This window comes from Nicotiana sylvestris, chromosome 7, assembly GCF_000393655.2.
Source record: "Nicotiana sylvestris chromosome 7, ASM39365v2, whole genome shotgun sequence".
NCBI lineage: Eukaryota > Viridiplantae > Streptophyta > Magnoliopsida > Solanales > Solanaceae > Nicotiana > Nicotiana sylvestris.
In genome coordinates this window covers 29,816,624-29,842,289 of record NC_091063.1, presented here as the reverse complement: position 1 = coordinate 29,842,289, position 25,666 = coordinate 29,816,624, and the positions used below count along the sequence as shown (strand labels likewise).

General features: G+C 40.1%; 1 protein-coding gene across 1 annotated transcript; it reads left to right on the top strand.

The window, feature by feature from the left end:
• The first annotated feature begins 16,563 nt into the window (after positions 1-16,563).
• LOC138872923 (uncharacterized) lies at positions 16,564-17,067 on the top strand. Its single transcript, XM_070151343.1, has one exon. It carries the CDS (start codon positions 16,564-16,566, stop codon positions 17,065-17,067), a length of 504 nt encoding a protein of 167 aa, XP_070007444.1.
• The last annotated feature ends 8,599 nt before the right edge of the window (positions 17,068-25,666 follow it).

The following is a 25,666-nucleotide window of genomic DNA, read 5'->3' as shown; positions in this document are numbered from 1 at the left end:
ACACCGGATAATGCTGACCAGTTTCTGAAACTAGGACTGCTCATATGCCAACTCCTTTGAAATTTGCCTCTCTATCGAAAAACATTCTTCAACCGTCATAGGATTCTGCAATGTCTTCTCCTATGAATGATATCTCTTTATCAGGAAAATACGTCTTTAAGGATTCATATTCTCTATCCTTGGGATTCTCGGCAAGATGATCTGTCAAAGCCTGTCCCTTGATTGCTTTCTGAGTCACGTAGACAATGTCAAATTCACTCAGCAGGATTTGCCACTTGGCTAGCTTGCCAGTGGGTATGGGCTTCTGAAATATGTACTTCAACGGATCCATCCTTGATATGAGATACGTAGTATAGGCACAGAAATAGTGCCTTAACTTCAGAGCTACCCAAGTCAGAGCACAAGAGGTGTATTTTAAAAAAGAATACCGGGCCTCGTACGGGGTGAACTTCTTGCTAAGATAGTAGATGTCCTGCTCCTTCCTCCCCGTTTCATCATGTTGCCCGAGAACACAACTGAACGCTCCATCTAGCACTGCAAGGTAGAGTAATAGGGGTCTACCCGGCTCGGGCGGGAGCAAAACTGGCGGTATGGACAGGTATTCCTTGATTCTATCGAAGACCATCTGGCAGTCATCAATCCATCTGGTAGTGGCGTCCTTCTTCAACATCTTAAATATTGGCTCACAGATGACAGTAGATTGAGCTATGAACCGGCTAATGTAGTTGAGTCTCCCCAAAAAGCTCATTACGTTCTTCTAGTTCTTTGGCGGTGGAAGTTCTTGAATAACTTTGACCTTTGATGGATCCAGTTCTATCCCTTGGCGACTCACAGTTAACCCAAGTAGTTTTTCGGCAGGAACCCCAAGTGCACATTTTGCGGGATTCAGTTTCAGGTTGTACCTTCTCAGTCTATTGAAGAACTTCCTCAAGTGTTCCATGTGCTCAGTGGCTTTCTTGGACTTTATGATGACATCATCTACATGCACCTCAATCTCCTTGTGTATCATATCATGGAAAATAGTAGTCATGGCCCTTATGTAGGTGGCCCCTACATTCTTTACCCCGAGCGGCATCATCTTGTAACAATACATTCCCCACGGCGTAATGAAAGTCATTTTCTCAGCGTCTTCTTAATCCATCCAAATCTGATGATACCTATCAAAGCAATCCATGAATGACTTCAACTCATGCTTGGCGCAATTATCAATCAGGATGTGTATGTTTGGCAAGGGAAAGTCGTCTTTTGGATTGGCCCGGTTGAGATCCCGGTAGTCGACACATACTCTGACCTTCCCATCCTTCTTTGGTACTGTCACGATGTTGGCTAACTATGTTGGATATTCTACTACCCTGAGAACCTTATCTTTTACTTGCTTGGTGACTTCTTCGTTGATTTTCAAACTTATGTCAGGCTTGAACTTTCAAAGCTTCTGCTTTACCGGTGGACATGTCTGATGGGTTGGCAGTTTGTGAGCCACAATATATGTACTCAGACCAGTCATGTCATCGTACAACCAAGCGAATATGTCTTCGTATTCCCTCAGAAATTTTGTGTATTCCTTCTTTCTAATAGTGATAAGTGGACACTGATTCTCATTTATTTGACATTCTCTGCATCTCTCGGGTTAACAACCTCGGTCTCATCCAGATTGGACATAGGTCTGTTCTCAAAATTTTCAACCTCTTTAACAATATCTTCTGGTATGTTATCTTCCTCTGAATCTATGTTCGTTTGTTGCGTTGTCTCGTTGCATGTCACAGTCATTGTATTATCAAGATAAGTAATAGTAATGTTGTATGAGTAAAGTAATGAGAGAAAAATAATAAGAGTAAGATTTATAGGGAAAATTGAAATGTTTTTCTAAATTCCGTAACTATTTTGAATATTGAAGATCTTATTGCGAAAATTCAAAAATACGAAAGGAAAATCAACTAGCAAAAAATTAAAGATAGTGCATGATGCTTTGTTCAGCCTTGCTACCCCGAGGCTTTTCGAGCTCTGGTGGTTCTGATGGTCCAATTGTTGAGGCATGCTCCTCGGCTTACAGGTTGTATAGAAGGGCCTTCCTCCTTGAAAATGACACAACAATCCATGTCGTCGTCTTCCATGAATAAATTCCTCATTGCTGCCAGTGCTTCCTCTTCTTCCGTCCCATATATCACATCGGCTGACTGGAAAGTCTGTTCAAATGTGGTATTGGCTGCTCCAGTGGGTAGTAAGGGCCGCGCCATGGTGGCGACCAGTTGTTGAACTCTTCCCAAGTGTACTTGTATCCAGACCGAAAGTGGTGCCATGCTTCTTCAGTTTGATAGGTTTGACGATTCCTTGGAGGTTCTTGCCAAGTCCCTTGCCAGGTTCATATCCGCTCCAATTCAGTATGCTTTCAATTTTGCTATCCCACCATTTGTCCTTATCAACGGCGTTGACTCGCTCGATGTGGTGATAGGTCTCTCCGTCTATCTTTCTTCTACCTCTGATCACTGGGATGGTTTGGCGACTGTATATGGGATTGCTACCGTCGCCGTGAATGATCACCTCTTGGTGATTCCACTCAAACTTTATTGCCTGATGTAGGGTCGATGCTACAGCCCCAGCGGCGTGAATCCAAGGCCGTCAAAAAAGCAAGTTGTAAGATGCTGGCACATCTATTACTTGAAATTCGACATCAAACCAAGTAGGCCCCATCTGCAAACACAAGCTAATTTCCCCAATAGTGGACCTTTGGGAACCGTCGAAAGCTTTGACATTGATAGCCCCGTCTCTGATCTCATACAGCCCCTTTCCTAATGTCTTGAGTGTCACCAACAGACAAATGTTGAGGCTGGACCCACCGTCAATCAGGATTCTGGTGATGAAATAATCCTCGCATTGCACAGTGATGTGCAGCGCCTTGTTGTGACTCAAACCTTCTGGTGGCAACTCATCTTCATGAAAAGTGATCTTGTGACTCTCCAATACCTGCCCTACCATGTTTGCCATTTCTCCTCCAGTGATGTTGCTCGGTACATATGCCTCACTCAGAACCTTCAACAAGGCGTTCATATTTACATCAGAGCTTTGTAGCAAAGCTAGGATAGAGATTTGTGCCAGTGTTTTGTTCAACTGATCGATGACTGAGTACTCCTTTGCTTGTATTTTTATCTAGAGATCATCGGGCCCAGTTTCAGTGATGGTTGGCCATCCAGAGGCCTGTTTTCTTGATTTAGCCAAATGTTCGGGGGTGTATAATCTGTCGGTCCTTATCATGCCCTGTGCCTCGACTGCTTCTCCGGATTTAGCTTTCCCTTTCCATCTTGCCTCGGCTGTGTAGTCCCAAGGTATAACATTTGTATGGAATGGTGTTATAGCCGACATTGCTACTAGAATGAGCACCTTTACTCCGAACGGAGCTTGTATTTTGGAAGGCAAGACCGCAACTTCAAATGGTTCAGGTACATTTGTCGGGCACCTAAACTCGACCTCGATCGGTGCTGGCATCTTTGCAAAGGATGGTGTTTCAAACTCAAGTGGTATGGACATGTTCGCCTCAGTGTCCCCAGAAGCCTGAATCTAGACTACAATCGGATTAAGGGTGACTGTTGGTTTCTTTGGATTGTTGCCTTCTGTGATCAAGCCTATTGACTCCTTGGTGTCCCAGTCATCCTCTATTTCAATCATGTGAATGCCTCCACCTGTGTGGTCTGGTAGAGGGTTATTGCGAACATTCAGAGCGGGCTCCTTTGCCACAATAATCTTGTTCTCAATTAGTGCTTGGATTTTATTTTTCAGAGAGTGGCATTCGTCAATGGTATGCCCTTTCATGCTGGAATGGTATGCACAAGATTTATTAGGATTGACCCATTGGGAATGGTTTTCAGGAGTTATAGCGGGGATAGGGGTGATATAACCAGCAGCTTTAAGCCTTTTGTGCAGCTGGTCAATTGTTTCGACAATGGCAGTATATTGTTTGGGAGCTCTGCGGTCGAAATTTGGTCGGGGTCTAGGAAAGTTTTGGCGAGTGGGAGGTGATTGATAGTGAGAGGGTTGAGTATTGTAGGCTTGGTAGACGTGTGCGGGTTAGGAATATCTGGGTGAAGTAGGTTGATATGTGGGAGGTGGAGGTGATTGGTAAGTAGGTTGTGAAGTTTGGTAAGAGGGCGAGAGTGTTTGGTAATTTGGGGTAGGTTGATATGGGAGTAGAGGCATTGGGTAGGTTTGGTATTTGATAAGGGACTTGGTTTTCTGTGCAACCATCAGGGCGCTCACGTCCCTTTTCTTGGTCGTGCCACTAGACTGTAGAGGCTTGTTGGTAGCCTGCAAAGCTTCAAAGTTTGTGACCATACCGCTTTTGATACCTTCCTCGATCCTCTCACCTAGTTTGATGATGTCGGAAAATTTATGGCTTTCATTGTACTGTGGGTCTTGAGCTCGGACGAAAAACCTATTCATTTGTTCTTCTTCTAGAGCCTGTCTTATCTTAGCAGCTTCTGACCTCCAGCGAGTGGCATACTCATGGAATGTCTCCGTGGGTTTCTATTTTTAGGTTCTGGATGTAGAACACATCTGGCGCATTTTCTATGTTGAACCTAAACCTGTCCATGAATTCAGGTGCCATGCTTACCCAGTTCGACTACTTCTTCGTATTTTGGCTAATGTACCGAGATAAAGCATCTCCCTTCAGACTCCGCATGAAGAGTTTCATGCGGATCCTTTCATCCTTTCCTATTCCGACCAACTTGTCGCAGTATGTTCTCAAATGAACCCTCGGATCTCCTGTACCATCAAACATCTAGAACTTCGGAGGTTTGTACCCTTAGAGTAGTTCAACATCGGGTTGTATCAAAGGTCTTCATAGTTTAGCCCTTCAATTCCTTTGCTTCATTCGACGCCCTGAATTCGGCTAGTCAACTTCTTAAGCTCTTCATCCAAACTCCTGATAAGTCAGTCTTTATCATCAGACTCGGGTGCTCTTAAAATGGGTTGGGCGGAGTGCAGCATGGTTTCCACATAGATGGGGGTGTTATGAGTGTGGAAATGGTCATTTGTGAAGTTCACCGATTTTGGGATGAGAAGTGGAGTATTGTTGGAAGTATGACAGGTGTTGCAGTGGTGGTGAGGAGCGAGATGGTTTTGTGGTTTTTGGATGTTTTGTGGAGGTGTAGGGTTTCGAGTGTTAGGAAAATTGTCATATGGGGTGGTGAGGGAAAATGATATGCTCGCCAAGTTCCGGACCTGATCAAGATCTTCTTGGAATTTCAGTAACTTTTGTTCAAACTGGGATGCACTTTCCTTAGGAACCAGAGTACCATGAGTGACCTCTACCCGTTCAGTTGAGTTTTCCTTTCTAGTGTTGTTCAAATCTTCCATCTTTCCTTTGTTCTTGTTTTTGACGGGGCTAGGAGGAGGTGTGGGTGGAGGGCCCTTGGATCTTGTGGAATATGATGAAAATGCCAGAGTGCACGAACAAACCTTGAGGAGGGGAAAAATAAAAAATAAAAATTAAAAGTAACAAGTCATTGAGGATTATGAAAAGAAACGTTGCGATATTTATTCACGTAGTGCAAGAATGTAAGTCGTGTCCTAATTTGGGAGCCTTGTTGTGCCTGAGGTAGGCCTAGCGACAAGTTGATTTGGAGAACTTATAATGCTAAATGCCTCATTTTATTGAAAAAAATAAGACGAATCACAAAACGACACTAAATAACAGAAGATAAAAATGTCACTAATGGCCATTGGCCATATTACATGGATAAAACGAAAAGGTAAATTCCTATCTATTTGGTCCCAGAAGGGCCTTCCCCTGACTAGGCATCTTTGGCTCCATCGAACAGCTTCACCAGCTCGCGAAGTCCCAGCAACAGGTAGGCTCTAACCAAGTGTCCCCCTTCGTTTCCCTCAGCATTCTGGCAGTCCTCGATCCTCTTAAGAAACTTCCTTTCCAGCTCCACTAAACCTCGTTCCAGGTATCCTAATCGCTTGTTGTCACTGACAGCCATGTCTTTCCATTCTTCAATCAGTTTTTGGTGGGCTTCTTGAATTTCACGGTGCTCGCTTTCACATTCCCGAATCCTTTTGAGCAGTTGGTTGTATTTGACTTGTGCTTCAGCCCTTTCATCGATGATTCTGTGACCTCGAACAAACCCAGGTTGGCCCAGATCATTGTGATTGTCCTCCAGCCATCCTGAATAGTATGGGGTGTAGCCAACATGGTATCTGTCTGGCTCGATAGTATCTCTCCCCATGATGATCTTGCAATGCCACATATGCTGAGCTTGGCACTTATAAGGACTGTCATCAGCTTGGAAATCAGTCTGGAAATGACTCATCTTGTCGACCCTCGGTATAACCTGTTTCCTACCAGCCTGTCTCATAACTTGGAGAGGGACATAAGGGTAGGTTCCTCTCAAACCGATCAGTATCAAAAATGGTGCGTCCCTAGATCAGGCGATGAACTCTTTAGTAGGGAACCACTGGAACATCCATTGTATTTGATCCTCAGTCAGATTTTCAAACAGCTCCACCCATCCCTTGGCATCTTCTAGCTGAGCAAACATGTAGGGCATGTAGTTCATTCGCCTTGGTTGATGGAAGGCTATATGATCGTACCAGTCTCTACGTTGAATCTCTTGTCGATATTCACCCCTTTGGAGATGCTCCATGAGCCAGAGTTGGAGTAGCAAGTTGCAACCCTAGATGTGTGGGGCTCCTTGTTGACATTTTCCCAAGGCTCGGTATATCTCTGCGATGATCATGGGCACTATGCTAAATGGTTGTCCACCAATTCCCTCCATCAAAGTTTTGGTGACCATGGCTAGCCTGGTGTGGATCCTTGCTTTCTTCATTAGAATCACTATCATTCCCAAGAAGAAGAACATGAAGACAAAGACCCTTCGGTGAATATGCCCCAATAATGTAAGGGCGAACTCATCCGGATATGTACGGTAGGATTTGCTGCGACCGTACCTCTCGTACAAATAATCAAAGGGAATGTAGGACTCCTTCAAGCATGTCAAGTCTGGATTCTTCTTTAGGCCCATCATTTTGAGAAAACCTCTACCCTTGCGATTTTCTGGCATTAACAAACCCGAGCTCTCCCATGGTATACCAGCCAATCCTCCTATTTCCTCTAGCAGGGGTGTCATCTCAATCTCTCCGAAGCAAAACACAGACCTATCACAATCCCAGAACAGAGTAGCAGCTTCTATGATTTTGTTATTGGGTTGTACCTCCAGGAGGGAAGGTAGATTTCCTAGGTATTTCCGGACAAGAGTCTGATCACTGGAATGAAGATCCTCCCACCAGCTTAGCAACCTTGGGTGGATGTTGTGACCATGCCGAATCTGGGAACTTCGTGCCTCGTGTTTCTTCAAGACAAAAGGGTTAGGCCCTTACCCCCACCAGACTCGACTATTAAATACCAATAATTGGCATAAAAGCATTTAGTTCTCCACATAAATGCCAAAAACGTGTAGTGTCTGTTTGGGTTTTTGGGAAACCCAGTGGACTTTGGATAAGGCTATCTTAAAGAGTCATTATGCGGACAACATAACTGACTTGGCTAGGTTTGACAATGATGCATGCACAATTAAACAGAGTAAGGTTTCTATGGGTGTTTTAGACTGGTACCCTTGAGCGGACAACTCAAGAGGGAAAGGCACAGAACCGTCGACTATACCGTTGATCGACTGGTTTTATCGCAAGTACGCCTTTGCCTAATATAAAGGGTGATAATATCGGAAGAGCGCAACCACTCATTATAAGTATTGCTATGGTATTTGTTTGACACGAGTGGAATATGATGTTGAAAGCATGCTTATGCAATAATTAAAACAAGTTGTCACGTATTTGCACGTTCATAAAGTGATAATTACAATAATTTAAAACAGTAATAAAGGAGTGCAGTAAAGGAAAGCAGTGGAAAAAAACAAAGGAAAGAAACAAGAGACAAGTTAGTTTTTGTAGAAGAAGGGGGAATTAAATGCTTAAAGGTACCAAACAAATAAGGCACATAAGAAATGTAAAGTCACAGTAATAGCTTGAAATGGTAAAAGCCTAAAAGTTTAATCCCCAACAGAGTCTCCATGCTGTCGCGCACCCTTTTTTCTCGTGAAATCGGGTTTAGGACATTTGGGAGGACACGTTCCCCTTCAGAAATTGGGTTTGAATTGGAGAGTTGCCACCTAATGATTAAAGTGCATTAGGACACTAAAAAGGGTTTGTTTTGAGTAACTAGAGATTGGGTAAGGGCTTGATATTATCCCAAGGGGAAGGTATTAGGCACCCCTCAGGATCCACTAGTATGGTTCCCGGCCAGACAATTATTGTGACTTTAAGAGCAAACGGCACGTGGGCAAATAAAACTTCAAGTAAGAGGGGGTTTTCACATAATGGTTACAAATAAACAAAGTTGGGAAGAATTAAAAGAAGGCTGAGAGAAACAGTTTGAAATTTCAAAGAAACGAAAAAAAACAAAGGAAAGGGAGTCCTAGGTTTATAAATAATATGGATCACCCTACGCAATGTCCGGTAATCACTCCTCGATGAGGGGCTACACGTGACACATCGCGTGATCATCATATCCATATCTACCCTTTCCCACCCCGTTAAGGTATTAAATGCGGAATGGTCTCGTTTATTTATTGCATACTATTACCCGCCCCAATCCTATCAGTCCCAGAGGTATTTGGGACTACTAATCCTAAAAGGGAAGGGGTATGAGGTTTTTACTGTTTTAAAAAGGACAAAATTCTAAGACGACAATCAAAACATATATATAGCAAACATTGGGAAAACAAGTACGACTCAAATAGACCTCCTTAAACCAAAGAAAAGCATATGGTTTAGCATATCTTGCACATACTAATTAGGGTCTGATTAAAACTTAAGAAGTTAAAACAGGATGATTTATCACATATTTTCAGATAAGAAATCTGAATTAGACCTGCCTGCTGGTTGTAAATAATAAAGATTGATATAGTCAAAACTTTTAACCTAATGTTTGCCTAAGTGCTAGGCGAAACATATAGGCATGTTATCTACTGGTTTTAGAAACGAAGAGGTAAACTAATTACAGAAAGGTCACGAGTTTTAACAGAATAAAACAAGTTCTACGATTGATAACTCATTACTACTGACAGATTAAACCTAAAACGAGTGACGCGATTCAGATTTTGATTAGAACCCCTATAGGCATGCTTTCTAAGTGTTTGTTAACTTAAAACACTATTATAGAGAAGTGCAAAAACATGTTGTCTAAGTGTTGTATTTTATTACGAACGTGATATCTACTTACACCGATTATTAAGGCCTATAATTATGTTTGCCTAATCAGAGAGGAGTATGCAAGAATCAAAAAGGTCCTATAGGCATATTGTCTATATGCATGTGCATCTTATAGCCATGGTATCTATGCAGAAATTCTTATAGACATGTTATTTAAAGATGAGAATGCACAAGTTCTTATAGTCCCGATGTCTATATGCGAATGCAGAATTCCATAGGCATGATTTCCATATGTGAGTGCATAGATTCAAAAAGAAACTCTTATAGGCAAGTAGTCTACATGATATGCAGAAATTCATAAGTAAACTGTAGACAGGATGTTAATGCAGAAATTAGTAAACCTATAGGCAGGATATCTATGTGAATGCAGAAATTAGTAAACCTATAGGCAAGTTATCTATCTTTTGCATACATTTATTCCCTCCCCTTTTCACTACCAGTCCTCAATCATTTATTACAAGTTATTACAGCCCCGAATGAAAAAGAAAAGCAAAATTACATCAGCAATTAAAGTACAACCAAGGGAGCCTAATTCAGACTCCATGTCTGAAGTATGAGATGAACCAACTTCAAGAGATCATGAACCAAAGCCTTTCTTTCATTTGGATGTGTCAGAGTTCCCTAAGAGCCTCATAGGGACTTCGGGTAGTGCTCACACCCAAATGTGTAACCAGATTAGGATATAGTGCAGTGTGGAAGGGCAAGCCCTCAAGTGTCCAAGTTCAGAAGGAACTCAAGGTCCCAATGCAAGGCTCACAAATGTGGGGCAGAACTTAGAAGCTAAGAAAGAGTGCGTGTGCAGGAGTGAAATTCTGAAAAAAAGGAAAGGGAAGAGGGGAATAACTTGAAACCAGTTCCTTGAGGGGTATAGGGGAGTAGGGATGAGCATACTCAGCAATGGGATATGCTGGCACACCCTCCAGCCTGTTAGAGGTTAGGACCTCACGGATTCAGAACTTAGGTCATGGGCAACAACTAATGTTGCCATACCCTAAGTAACTTCTTACAACCATATCGAGGTAATGGGGTAGGGAGCAAAGATTCATAGTAGAAACAGGCAGTAGAACATAGGCATGTTAAGTTAAATATTGAACTCTACATAAACAGTAAGGTAGACATGGATATAAAAACATTAAGTAAACACATTGGGGTGATGCTGAAACTAAAATTAGGACATACCAGTTTCATAGAAAACAAACAAAGAGAAAGCAGTAGTCTTGTAAAGCCAAACTGTAAATGAGCAATCAAAATGCTATGAGTTTAGAAGAGAATTGTGAAGTCTGAAGTGTAAAAGTATTAAATTGAAGGTGTCCCAAAGTGCAGAAGGGTCGTGCCCTTTTATTGTGAAGAAAGCAAGTAGAAATAGGTAAGAAAATAGTTTGGAAATCAATTACACAAGGTCTCCCTTTAATTAATGGATTCTGATTTCAAACGGGCAAAATAATTAAGGAAAGGGGTCAATCAAAACTTTTCGAGAGTAGTACAAGAGGGGTAAATACATAGAGGTTTATTTAAGGATAATGTCTTGATATTACATCGTTTGTGCAAATAAGGAAAGGAAATCAGTTAACAACTAGTAAATCAGAAATTGAGGATTTCATATGAATGAACCAGGTCAGAAAGATGTGAAGGATTTCGACTTAAGGAAAAGTAGTACCAATCAATTAAACTTATTAAAAGAAATTATGAATCAATCACAAGTTGGAAAACCATTTTGAAGAAAGATTCCTCATATATAAAAGCACACAGACACGTTAAATATGAAGAAATTTGTCATGCTATTCAATAGAAGGGTCTAGTGTAGGAGAATCAGAATTGTGTGAAAACAAAAGAAGTTCACACTTAGTTCATAGACCCAGAAATAAGTCTGAAAGAGTCAAGGGTCCTCAAATAGAACCCTAGTTTGATCATATGACCTAACTCGGAGGAAACCTCCAAATTCTAGGGTTTCTGACTCGAGTCGAATACAGAGATGAGGAGGCAACATGCTTAGAGATTTCTTTTTAGAATCTCATGAGAAGACAAGTAAATACAAATAACATTCAAAGCAGACAGAGTGTAGGAGCATAATAAGAGAATAGTCACGATAGTAAAAGAAACGTGTTTAAGAAAACCTTTTAGAAGAGACTTAAACAGGGTTCAATAGAAGAAAAAGCAATAACACTTAGGAAGACAATAGGAGATATAGCAAAAGAAAGTACTTTTCAGAAGGAAATTAACCAAGGTTCATAAGAGAAAAGAGATGGTATAACACTTAAGAAAACCGTAGAAGAAACATGCTTAAACAGGTCTTTTAGAAGAACTCAGACAAAGTTCAGTAGAAGGAAAACAAAACTTAAGAATTCAGTAGGAAATACATACAGTAGAAGAACACAATAATGCTGGAAAAGCATAGCAAAAGATCATATAGGAAAATTCTGCAAGATAAACATGCGAGCATGGTAAAAAACACAGTAGAAAAACAAAGCATAGAAGAATATGTATAGCATAAGAAAGCAGTAAAAGCACATGCATGACAAATATACACAAAGAAAGGAAAAGAAGAGTCGAAGAAACATTTAAGCTTTTTCAGAAACCCTAAATCAGAAAGAAGTAATTTTTGAAAGAATAGATCTAAGAAAAAATCAGAGAAAACCTCGAAGGGTTAGGGTTTCAGAAGAACCCTAGAATGAGAAAGGTTTTGAAAAGGTCTCCAATCTGAGTCGGAAAAGTCAGAAACAGGCTCATAAGACCAGGATATGCCGGAGCAAAGCCGGAGATGGCCGTAGAATCTTGAATCAGCGGAGATCTGGACGAAAACATTCGAGGTCAGACCTCGAATCTTCAAGGACCAAGTGCATAAGAGCAAAAGGAGGTGAGTATAAGGTTTCCATGGCATGAGAAGCCATGGATTCCGGTGGGTTTTGAGGTGGGGATGATGAGAGGCTGCTAGGGTTAAGGGAAGGTTCGAGAGAGTTTGAGAGATGAGAGGATTCAGATGCGGCAGTTGGTGAGAAATGGGATAGGGTTGGGGGTGTTTGGGAATTAAAAAAGGAAAGGGAAAATTTTAGCCGTTGATGAAAATGATCAACGACCTAGATCAAAAAGGGAAATCGGGCAGGTTGGATAAGCGGGTTAGGGGCGGGTTATTTTAGAAATTGGGCTGGCCCATTTGAATTTTAAATTGGGGCTGATTTTAGGCTAAATTTGAAATAAAATAGGGCAAGTATTTAAATAGCCATTTTCTCCCTTTTATTTTATAAAAAAAATAGTAAAATGATTTCCGAAACAAATTGAAAGTAATAAATTAATTAATAATGTATAAATATTAAATTAAAAATCGTAGAATCAATTTTGTAATTGTAAACATAATTAAATCTTAAGATAGGCTAAAATTGCAATTATATACAATTTAGCTTTAAAACTACTAAATAAATTTGTAAAAATACGTAAAAAATTCCTTAGCTATGTTTTGGTATAAATATGAGAATAAAATAAATTATTCACCAAAATGATGATTTAGGAAATAATTATTAATTTTTGTACTGCTAAAATAGGGAAATAAATTGATTTAAAAAATCTTTTAAAATTAGGAAAAATACTAAAACGTTTGGATATACCTATGTATGCATACATAGGATATTTTGAAAGTATTTTGCATATATAAAATATAGAGGAAAAAATTGGGTATCAATACCTAGGATTAAGTCACCGAGGCTTGGCAAAAAGAGAAGACTAAGATAGAGGAATCTGATACCGCACAAGTGATGACTAGAACTGGAATAGTCTACACACCTGAACACCTGGTAGATTCAAGTAAGGATGCCACTACTAGGCAGCCTGCCATTGAGACCGGACCAGATGACTTGTGGAGGAAAGTACAGGCGAAAGATAATTCTGTCGTTGATCATCTGAACAAAGTCCCTGCTCAGATATCTAACCTGTCACTACTACAGAATTCAGAGGCACACAAGAACGCCTTGATGAAAGTACTGAGTGAGGCTTATGTACCCAATAATATCACTGGTGGAGAAATGGCCAACATGGTCGGACAGGTGCTGGAAAGCCATAAGATTATCTTCCACGAAGACGAGCTGCCTCCCGAGGGCCTGAGTCACAATCGAGCATTGCACATTACTTTACAATTTGAAGACAAGTTCATTGCCAAGGTCCTAGTTGATGGAGGTTCTAGTGTGAATATTTGTCCACTGGATACCCTGAAAAGGTTGGACAAAGGTTTCCATGAAATAAAGACCAGACTCATGAATATGAAAGCTTTCGATGGGTCCTAGAGGGCCACGATCGGGGAGATCAACCTTTGCTTGCAGATGGGGCCAACTTGGTTCGATGCTGAATTCCAGGTGCTTGATATACCAGCCTCATATAATCTTTTGTTGGGCCGCCCATGGATCCATGCTACTGGTGTCGTTCCCTCCACACTACATTAAGTTGGAAAATTCTAATGGAACCGCCAGGAGGTAGTCATTCATAGAGATGGGAGTAACCCCATCTACACTAGTCAGACCATCCCGGCCATTGGACATAGAAAGAGGCTAGGAGGGGAAACCTATCATCACATTGAATGGGTCAATACCGTCGAGAAAGATAAGTGGTGGAGTAACAAAATAGAAAGCATACTAGCATGGTCCGAATATGAACCCGGCAAAGGGTTGGGAAAGAACCTCCAAGGTATCACCAAGCCGATACGATTGAAAAATCATGGTACTACTTTGGGCTCGGATACAAGTATACATGGCAGGAGTACAGGGAATTGTCACCCCTATGGAGTGGACCATATTACCCTCTTGAGCAACCGATACCCCATTTGGAACAAGCTTTCCATCAGGCAGACACAATATGGGGAACTACTGAAGAAGAACTACTAGCTGGGTTGAAAGATCTGTTCTTGGAAGATAAGGATATGGACTGCAGTGCCATAATTTAGGAGGGGGAGGAGGAGGAATAAGGACTCTCCATTCAGACTGTGTCAAAGGTAGCGGTTCTCAAAAATTGGACCGCCATACCATCTCGAGCCCGTCGACTCCCTGGGTAGCTTGGCAACATTTATAGCCGTTCTATGCATTTTTAAGTTTCCAGCAATTTTGTTTTAAGATTTCTTTGTTTCAAAATAAATTCTCTATCTACTGAGCCAAGCTTTATTCGAACAATTTTCTCTGTTTTAATCAAATGCATTTACCCTTTATCATTATTCATTACTATTTTTTATACTTTTCCTTTCTATAGTGTTATTATTACTTTTCCTGATGAACCGGTGACTGTGACATGTAATGAGGCAAAGAAACATGAGAATAGTAACTTAGAGGAAGAAGATGAGATACCCAAGGAAATTGTCAAGGAAGTTGCGAATTTTGAGAACAAGCCTAAATTCAACTTGGACGAAACTGAAGCAATAAATTTGGGAGACGTCGAGACCGTCAAAGAGACCCGCATCAGCATTCACTTGTCACCAACAGAAAAGGAAGAGTACATCTGTTTTCTAAAGGAATGTGAGGATATCTTTGCATGGTCGTATGATGATATGACCAGTTTGAGCACATCTATAATAGCTCATAAGTTGGCTACCAATCCCATGTGCCAGCCAGTAAAGTAGAAATTCAGAAATTTCAAACCAGACATGAGTTTGAAAATCAAGGAGGAAGTTACCAAGCAGATCAAAGCCAAGGTTCTCAGGGTGGTTGAGTACCCGACATGGTTAGATAACATTGTGCCAGTTCCAAAGAATGATGAGAAGGTCCGAGTGTGTGTTTATTATCGGGATTTAAATAGAGCAGGTCCCAAAGACGACTTCCCACTGCCAAATATACATATCCTGATCGATAATTACGCCAAGCATGAACTCCAATCCTTTGTAGATTGCTTCGCCGGTTATCACCAGATTTGGATGGATGAAGAAGATGCCAAGAAGACAGCTTTCATTACGCCTTGGGGTGTATGATGTTACAAAATGATGTCGTTCGGTCTAAAGAATGCTGGGGCTACTTACATGAGGTACATGACGACCATCTTCCATGATATGATACACAAGGAAATAGAGGTATATGTGGACGCCGTCATTATCAAATCCAAAAGGGTCACAGATCACATAGTAGACTTGAGGAAATTCTTCAACAGGCTCAGGAGGTACAATTTGAAGTTCAACCCCGCAAAGTGTGCATTCGGGGTTCCCAAAGGGATGTTATTGGGATTCATTGTCAGTCGCCGAGGGATCAAGCTAGATCGGACTAAAATCAAAGCCATTTAGGAGTTACCGACACATAAAAGCAAAAACGACGTGATGAGCTTCCTAGGACGGCTCAAATACATCAGTCGATTCATAGCATAGTTCACAGTAATATGTGAACCCATCTTCCAGATGCTGAGGAAAGATGCCGAGACAAGTTGGACCGAAGATTGTCAGAAAGCTTTTGACAAGATCAAGGAATACCTGTCCACACCACCAGTTCTGGTGCTGCCAGAACCAGGACGACCATTGCTACTTTATCTATCTGTGTTAGACGTAGCCTTTGGATGTATTTTAGGACAACATGATGAGACGGGAAGAAAGGAGCACGCCATATACTACCCGAGCAAGAAATTCACACCTTATAAAGCACGATATTCTGTGCTTGAACGCATTTGTTGTGCTTTGACCTGGAGAGCCCAAAAGTTGAGGGATTACTTCTATGCCTATACTACATACCTTATATCCAGGATGGATCCTTTGAAGTACATATTTCAGAAGCCCATGCCTACCAGGAAGTTGGCTAAATGTCAGATACTACTGAGTGAGTTCAACATCGTCTATGTAACTCAAAAGGCAGTCAAGGCACAAGCATTGGTAGATCACCTCGCTGAGAATCTAGTGGGAGGAGAATACAAACCCTTGAAAACGTATTTTCCTGATGAAGAAATATCATTCGCGGGAGAAGACATTACAGAAGAAAATGACGGTTGGAGGATATTCTTTGACGGAGCTATAAATTTCAAAGGAGTAGGCAGTGGTGCAGTTTTGGTATCAGAAACGGGTCAGCATTATACCGTATCTACTAAACTCAGATTTCCTTGCACCAAAAACATGGCAGAGTATGAAGCCTACATACTAGGGCTTAACATGGCAGTCGACATGAACATTCAGGAATTGTTGGTGATCGGTGATTCAGATTTGCTTGTGCATCAGGTGCAAGGAGAATGGGCTACCAAGATATCCAAGATATTTCCATATGTGCACAGGAATTGAAAAGGAGGTTCACAAAAATAGAATTCCGATATGTGCCCTAAATTCAAAATGAGTTTGCCGACGCATTAGACACTTTATCATCAATGATACAACATCCAGATAAGAACTATATTGATCCCATTCTGGTGAGGATCCATAATCAGCCGGCATATTGTGCTCATGTCAAGGAAGAAGCAGATGGAAAGCCTTGGTTTCATGACATCAAGGAGTACTTATCAAAAGAAGAATATCCGGAGCACGCAAATCACATTCAGAAACGCATGCTCCGGAGGTTGTCAAATCATTTCATCCACATTGGAGGGAACTTGTACAGGAGAACTCCGGATTTGAGTTTACTATGGTGTGTCGACACAAAGGAAGCTTCTAAGCTACTTGAGGATGTGCATGCTGGGACTTGCGGTCTGCACATGAATGATTTTGTTCTGGTTAAGAAGATACTCAGGGCAGGTTACTTTTGTATGACCATAGAGACGGATTGTATTCAGTATGTCCGCAAATTCTTTCAATGTCAAGTACATGCCGACGTGATAAAAGTGACGCCAAATGACCTCAATGCAACAAGCTCACCTTGGCCATTCGCTGCCTAGGGAATGGATGTCCTTGGTTCGATCAAGCCCACTACTTCAAACGAACACCGGTTTATTCTGGTAGCCATTGATTACTTCAAAAAATGGGTAGAAGCTGCATCTTACAAGGTTGTAACCAAGAAAGTCGTCGCAGATTTTGTCAAGGATAGTATTGTCTGCCGATTCAGAATCCCTGGGTCCATTATTACCGACAACACCACCAATCTCAACAATGATCTGATGAAAGCTATATGTGAAACTTTCAAAATCAAGCACAAGAATTCTACCGCCTATAGACCTCAAATGAATGGAGCCGTAGAATCCACCAACAAGAACATTAAGAAGATACTAAGGAAAATGGCAGAGAATCACAACTGGTGGCATGAAAAGTTACCCTTTGCTTTGTTAGAGTACCGCACCACAGTCCGCACGTCAACTGGGGAAACCCCCTACATAATGGTCTATGGTACCGAAGCTATCATCCCAGCCGAGGTGGAAATTCCTTCTCTAAGAGTCATACAGGAAGCTGAACTCAGCGATGTAGAATGGATAAGAAATCGCTATGAACAATTGACCCTTATCGATGAAAGAGGATGAATGCAGTATGCCTCGACCAACACTATTAGAATAGAATGGCTAGAGATTTCAACAAAAGGGTCAAACCAAGACAGTTTGCACCAGGGCAGCTGGTATTGAAGAAAAAATTTCCATACCAAGAAAATTTTTCTGATATAATTGAACTACGCTTGGCCTGATTACCGTTTAAGAGGGGATACGTAGACAGCCTTATGGGTTCGGTCATATCATATAAAAAATTCTCACTTTCCCCACGTATCAGAAACTGGAGCAGAATTTTGAGGAGGCACCTCAAAATTCCAGAGCAAGTCCGGCCAACGTCGTCGCGTGCCAGGAAGTCAGTCATCAGTTAAGAACTGGGGCAAAATTTTGAGATGGATTCTCAAAATTCTGAGGAAGAATCAGGAGGGTCTGCCATCCGCAAACAGTTTAAAATCATCTACCAAACTGGAACAGAATTTTGAGGAGGACCCTCAAAATACCAACATAAGAGAGCTGCAATGCCTTTGAAATATGTCGCAGTCGCCAGTTTATCAAAAGTTACTTCATATACCCATACACTTCCAAAACAATTCTATTTTTATCAATAAATGCATATATTTTCGAAAAATTCTATTTGTTTATAATAGTCAAGTGCTACCTAGGGGAACTCGAAGAGGGCTTCCAGAGCGGAGCAAGGCAAGGCCGGCAGACGAAGCAAGAACCAACCTATCCTCATGAAACTTACGATTTTTCTTTGAACGCAGGTGCATTTGACGATAGCACAAAACAAATTCACCATCCATCTGGCCGTTAGACGCTGAACCTATCCTAGTTAAGATACGCTCTGCCCTTATCTATTATTTTCTCTTTGCATGAGTCTAATCCTTGACTCCACACTTGCATGAGTCTAATCCTTGACTCCACACTTGCATGAGTCTAATCCTTGACTCCACATTTGCATGAGTCCAATCCTTGACTACATATTTGCATGAGTCTAAGCCCTGACTCCACATTTTCATGAGTCTAATCCTTGACTCCTTATTTGCATGAGTCTAAGCCCTGACTCCACATCTGCATGAGTCTAATCCTTGACTCCATATTCACATGGGACTAAGCCTTGTCCCGAATCTTGCATAAGGCTAAGACCTGCCTCCATATCTGCATAAGGCTAAGCATTGCCTTCCATTTACATGGGACTAAGCCCTATCCCAAATCTTGCATGAGGTTAAGCTCTACCTCCATATTTGCATAAGGCTAAGCGCTGCCTTCTCCTCACATGAGACTAAGCTCTATCTCTAATCTTGCATGAGCCTATGCCCTGACTCCATTTTTGCATGAGGCTAATCCTTGTCTCCCTGCTTACACAAGGCTAATCCTTGCCTCCCCACTTGCACGGGACTAAACACTATCCCTCTTTGCACAAATATTGCTTTATTTTCTACTACTATCTACTTGCTTTTCAATCAGGCTATGCTCTGCCCTCCATTTAGCAAGACTAAGCCTTGTCTTGTTATATAATATTATTGCATATCATGGGCTGAAACATCACCAATCTGTCCAAGGGCATCATAGTCTAAAGGCACCATCCTCATAGCCTGAAGACACAATGCCATGGCCTGAGGATCTCTCAAATTTGCATATCATTATTCAAAGGCGTCATGGTTCGGAGGCATCATTTTCATGACCTGAGAACATCATTTCATGGCATGCGAATCCCTCATTAAAAAATTCATGGCCCATGACATCATCTTTAATCGTCCGAAGACAACCTTCATTGTCCAAAGGGAATTTGCAACATGTTTAAATTTTTGCAAATACGTTTGTAGCATCTTTTGTCTGTAGGTAACCAGTAACCAACCACTATCCTAGTAGGAGAGATCTCGCTCTAGTTCCATCCAACCGTCCGAGCCTTAACCACGCATCATAACCGCTTCCACATCTTGTGTCTGTTCTTGCAATAAATTCATAGCCATACTCCGCGGGTGAATCCAGAACTACACATGGCCTGATTCCTTTAAAACCAAGGATATTTAGGCTACTTGTAAATTGGAGCTCGGCCTCTGTCTTTTAGAACATCCTATCCGGTCAAAATTAGCCATCATTTCTTTACCCAAAAACTCTATCATCCTTCCCTGGTAAAGAAGGGCAGCTGTTGATACCCAATTTTCCCATATATATTTTAAATACGCATAAAAGCTTTCATAAGCATATATATACATATATAAGCATGCACAAGGATTTCATTATTTTTTCCATAATTTTAAGGGCTTAAATTGATTTATTTTCTCCTTTTTTATCCATAAAATCCCAAATTATTACTTCCAAAATTTTTGTTTTAATAATTCAATTATTGAATTTCTATATTTATGCCAAAATATGGCTAATGTAATTTTTATGTAATTTTACAATTACATTTATTATTTTTAAGCTAAATTGCATATAATTGCAATGTTAGCCTATTTTAAGATAATTATATTTTATGTACATAAAATTGGTTCCTATATTTTTAAAATGTTAATTATGTGTTTTACATCATTTTGGAACCTTAAATTATTTTCTATAAACTACCTATTATTTTTATAAATTAAAATAGGGAAAAACTGGCTATTTAAATAACAGCCACATTTGGCTTTCAATTATAGCCAAATCGGACCCCCATTCCCAGCCCAATCATACAATTGATAACCCAACCCATACCCTATTAACCCTTACCCAAACCCGAAATCCACCTACCCATTTGAATCCTGACCGTTGATCTCTCAGATCAATGGTCCAAAGAATTCCCTTCCTTTTCTAATTCTAACCAACTCCCCTAAACCTAATCATTTCTCCAATACTCCACCTTTAGATGCTCTCCCATCTCCACTCTTCTCTCAAACCTAACCCTAGATTCCTCCGCTCACCTCCTTCTCCGGTCATCTCTGGCGACTATCTCTCAAGCCCCAAGCCTCCAATGGTCATTTCACCGCCTTGCTCCTCATCTCTAAGGCCCTCAAGGGTCCTGGGCCATGTCTATTTGGACTAGGGTTTCTAATTCTGTTGTTCGAGGCTTCTCTGGTGTGATTTTGGGAAAATCCACACCACGTGTGTTACGATTTGTGAAGTTACAACAGGTTCTTTCGATTTCTACTTAGGTTTCCTTTTGAAACCCTAACTCTCTTCTGGATCTCTCAGATCTATGTTATTTTCATGCTTTAAGCCTGTTTCCTTCTATGATTTGCTTATTCTCGAGCTTTCTTCCGAAAGATCTTTTACTCTAAACTGTTTTTACTTTCTTTGGAAACTAGGGTTTCTCGGAGTTCTTTCTGTAACTATTTTGACTGATTTCTTTATGATTTAACCTTTTTCCTTGTTTATTTTGACTGATTCTATATTCCTACTGCTTTTTAAATCAACTCAGTTAAAAGCCGTAATTTTTAAAGATTTTTCTTTACTTGTTTCTGTGTTAGCACGATTCTCTTTATTTATTTCTGTGTGTTAGCATGATTCTCTTTACTTGTTTCTGTGTGTTAGCATGATTCTCTTTACTTGTGTTAGCATGATTTTCTCTACTTGTTTCTATGTGTTCGCATGGTTTTCTATACTTTGTTTCTATGCGTGTTAGCACGATTTTCTTTACTTTGTTTCTATGTGTGTTAGCATGATTCTCTTCACTTCGTTTCTGTGTTAGCCTGTTTACCTGGTTCTTGTTAATCTTTCATGGTCACCATGCTTCGAATATGTTCTGCTGAATCTTTAGCCTACTTATATCACCTCTATATGATGGTGTTCGCTCATCTCTTGTTTTTTTTCAGCCTATATAATTGACCTTATTTTTTTGCTACTTCTGTTCATTCATCTCTGTTTATATGTTGAAGTATGCAGAATCATGACTCCTCATAATTGACTCTGATTTTCCTTAACTATGGGTAATTGAAATATTTTCCTCGTCTGTTTGAATTAACTGATTTCATTACCTTATTTACTATGGTACTTTATTTTACTTAGTCTTTCCTTAATTGGGTCTTTCTAAATTTGGTCCTAATTGACTACTTTATTCCTACTGAAACCTGGCTCCTTCCTTATTTAATTGTGCACTGATTCCTCTTCCTCCCTTATATGGTACTAAATCTTCCTGTTTGACCTTGATTCCCTTAACTTAAGGAAACACTTCCTTGATTCTCTAATTGATTGATTCCAAGTTCTTAAATTAGTGCACTACTATGATTTTTTCCTTATTCTACTACCTACTTTCAACTATAAATTCGCTAAGTTTTCACAAACAAGGGACGAACACTTGGCTTTCAAAAAACTCCTCTCTTATTAAAATCTCCGCTCTCCTCTCTTCCCTGTGTTATTTGCTACTATTAGCCGGCTGCAAGCCAAGTCTAATCATCTGTACTCTTTGGTTCTTTCATTCTGCTTACTTCTCTTCACTGGTATGTCCTAGTTTAATTTAAATCCTCAACAACAACATGTTTATCTTCCTGTTTCAGTTTCTTTTATTTCTAGCCTTCTTTTACTTGTGATTCTATTGTGAAGTTTGTAGTTAGGCATGCTAGTATGACTCCCCTCCTATTAAATTCATGTGTTCCCTTGTGTGATTCAAGCATGCCTGGATAATTGTTTTTAATATACTGTGTGCTTACCATTCTTATGAGTCCCAAATCCCTATTCTCCTATGTGTTTATATTCTCCCTGATTAGTTTGTGATTATGCCAGTTTCAGCTATTGCTGAGCATGTCCAAACCAATCCAAATACCCTTGCCAGGGTTATATGTTTGCAGTCAAATGCTTGTGTATCCCCAAAGCCTTTTAACCCCTTGTATGACTATTGAATCCATTTGGATTCTGTGTGTGATCCTATCCTTAGTTTCTGATTTGGTTTATCACTCCAACCTTTTCAAACAATCTCCATTACTTTACTAACTCCTTTCAAACAAACTTTTAAGTCCAGTCCTTAACAAACTTCTTTCAATATGTGTCCTGCACTTTCACGTTACTCTTTGTTAATAAGTTCTGCCCCCTCTAGTATGTGTACTGCCTTGGGATCCTCTTGAGAACCCTCTGAACTCTGTCATACTGAGGCTGGCCTTTCCACACTGCAATGGTTCAATGCTTGGTTACTAAATCTAGGTGTAAGCATTGCTCGGGATCTTTGAGACCCTTAAGGAACTTTGATGCGCCTAGACTCTGATTTGCCTATGGAAATGAGGCTTGTGAGACCATTGGAGGTTTTGGAAAACTTGGGCCTAATTGCAGGCTCCCTATAGAATAGCTTCTTGGTTTTCCATTTCATTTATGTAATTCATTTATTGGCTTGTAATAATTTATAAACTGATATTTGGGGTATTTAGTAAAATAGTGGGTAGATGTATATCTTGTGGGGTAACATGGATAGAAATCCCGCTCTTAGGATTTATTTTCAAATCTGCCTGCTTCACTCGCTAGAAAACCTGTCCGTATGGTTTTTATTCTTGTTGAATCTGGTTGCTTTTGCATAATAGAGAATCATTCCTATAGGATTCCACTTCTAATTTACTTTGCATCAAATAGAATCATGCCTATAAAGACTTCACTTTTAACGTCGTTTGCATCAGATAGAAACCATGTTCATAAATTCTGCATTTGTCATGTTAGAAACCATGTTTCTAGGTTCCAAGCCATCATATTTTAAATCGATTCAAGTATAGATACCATGCCTATATGACCTAATTCCGATTCAGCTTTAATAAGCCTTTCATGTGTTACTGCAAATTGACTAAAAATAGTAATACACCTAGATATCATGTCTCTAAGGATCTATACTCACAATTCTGTATGGTAATTCTAATTAGCCCAATAGGTAAATTTCATTTCGCCTAGCTTGCTTCTTAAAACCAGTCTTAATAAGTGTTAATATTTTCTAAAACTAGTTCTTTCAAAATTGCTTTAATCTCATTAGATATCCTGCCTATAGGTACCAAAAGGGTCTATTTCAAAAACTTGTTTGTTTCTGCATTAACATAGACACAGTACTACATATAGGCAATCCTTAGGGCATTTTCAAAACCTACATTTCTCTGAAGCTGTTTCTGTCATTCAAAGTTCTGGTTTCAATAAGCTTTTAAAGAAGAGACCCTATGCAGCTACTAGGTTATAACTTCTGTATCTGAAAGTTTGGTCTGTTTCTGCATATTCACTTAGAGAACCTGCTTTAGGAATTTGATTAATAAAGACCTTAACTGTGTTTGAGTCGTGCTGCTTGTATGTTTGTTTGAGGAGGAAACTTTGAGCCTCTTAATTGCTCCCATTATGTGTGAAAGTCCTACATGTTTTGACTGTCGCCTTAGAATTTTTTTGCCTTTCTAAACCTTAGGGGTACGTCTAGAACTACATATATATAGAGGTCCTAACTCCCTCCGGGACCATTAAGAAGGTACGGGTAGCAGTGTGCAATAGGAATTATTGACCAAACACTCATTTTGCATGACCAATAAGGGGATGGGAAGGGTAGACATGGGATATGATGACTACGTGTTAATATCACATGTATCCCCTCATGGAGGAGTGTTTACCGGATATTGTGTGGGGTGATCCTATAGGATAAACAACCTAGGACCCCTACTTACCCCAAATCCTCTCCTTGTTAAATACTTTGTTTGTTTATAATTTGTTCAAACCTTTATTTCACTACTTCAATTGTTCAATATGTTTTACAAACAACTTATTTGATTCAACTATTTGTATGGACTAATTTGTGAACATAAAATCGGTCGGGACCTACAGTTGTGGACCAAGAAGGCTACCTAACACCTTCCCCTCGAGGTTATTTCGAGTCATTACCCTAATCTCTGGTAATGCAAACCAACCCAAGAGTTAATCGCTCTAGGTGCCCTAACTCACCATAATCCGTTAGGTGGCGACTCTTCAAATGCCTAATTCCCAAAAGGAAACGAGTCATTACACCCCATGAATGTCGAAACCCAGACTTCCTCCCCGCTGAGGGAAAAAGAGGGCACGACAACCTCACTATTCTGATTTTTTTTTTTAAAAAATCGAACACACATGCTCAGACTCAGACACCTATACTTACAAGCACACATTGATACACACTTACAGTTCTTTGATTTGTTGCACTATCTAGCTAGCTGAAAGCCAAGGCTAGACCCTTGGATTTCATTCGTCTTCACCTTCCTGTTTGTTATCCCTTTGACTGGTATGCCTCCATTTCTCTTATCATGTTCTCTTCTATATGCTATGTAGTTAGATTTCAATATTATTCTATTTGCCCTTCTGTTTCCTGTTTACTGCTCTCTTAACTAGTATGTCTCAATTCCTGTTACCATGTTCTATTCTATATGCTATGTAGTCAGTCTATTGCAGACCTCAACATGTTCCTACTTGATACATGATTCCTGGTCATATTATTCTCATTTGTTATGGCTTAGTTATTGCTATTCCATGTGATTATATGATTTGCTTCTATTTGCCATGTGTTTCCTGCTTGCATTCTCCCTGACTAGTATGCCTCAAATCCTAATAATTTGCTTTATTTTATGTGATTATGTGGGGGCTTACCTTAGCATGTTTGGCCCTTGATTTTTGTTTACTTCTTTCTAGACTAGAGAGCTTCAGTTCCTGCTATCATGTGCTATATGTTTGTTTGGTTAGTTATTTCAAACTGCAACATGCTTCTGTTCAATATATGTCTATATGTGTCCACCTAGTGATAGCTAATAAATTAAGTTATATGAAACCCTATCTAAATCAGTTGTATGTTCCCTATTCTGAACATGGCTGGATACTACAAGCATGTAATGCGGCTAACTTTGTCTGTTAATTCAAGTGTCCTTGTTTTTTTGTGATCACTGATATAAGATACAGTCTAAACAAATATCAATCTTCCTAAATCATGTGCTGAGTATGAATTCTGTTTGTACAACTCTGTTTGCAACCTTGTAGCCTGAACCTATTTCATTCTAAAACTAAACTATTTTTTAAAACAATCCCATTTGCCTTCTATGTACTAATTTTCAAATTGCTACTCTTAGTCCTTTAGGCTCCTACCACCCTAGTGTGAGCAATGCTTAGGGTCTCCGAG

Coding starts and splice junctions, on each gene's coding strand:
- LOC138872923 (XM_070151343.1), top strand. CDS start 16,564: ATGATACAACATCCAGATAAGAACTATATTGATCCCATTCTGGTGAGG.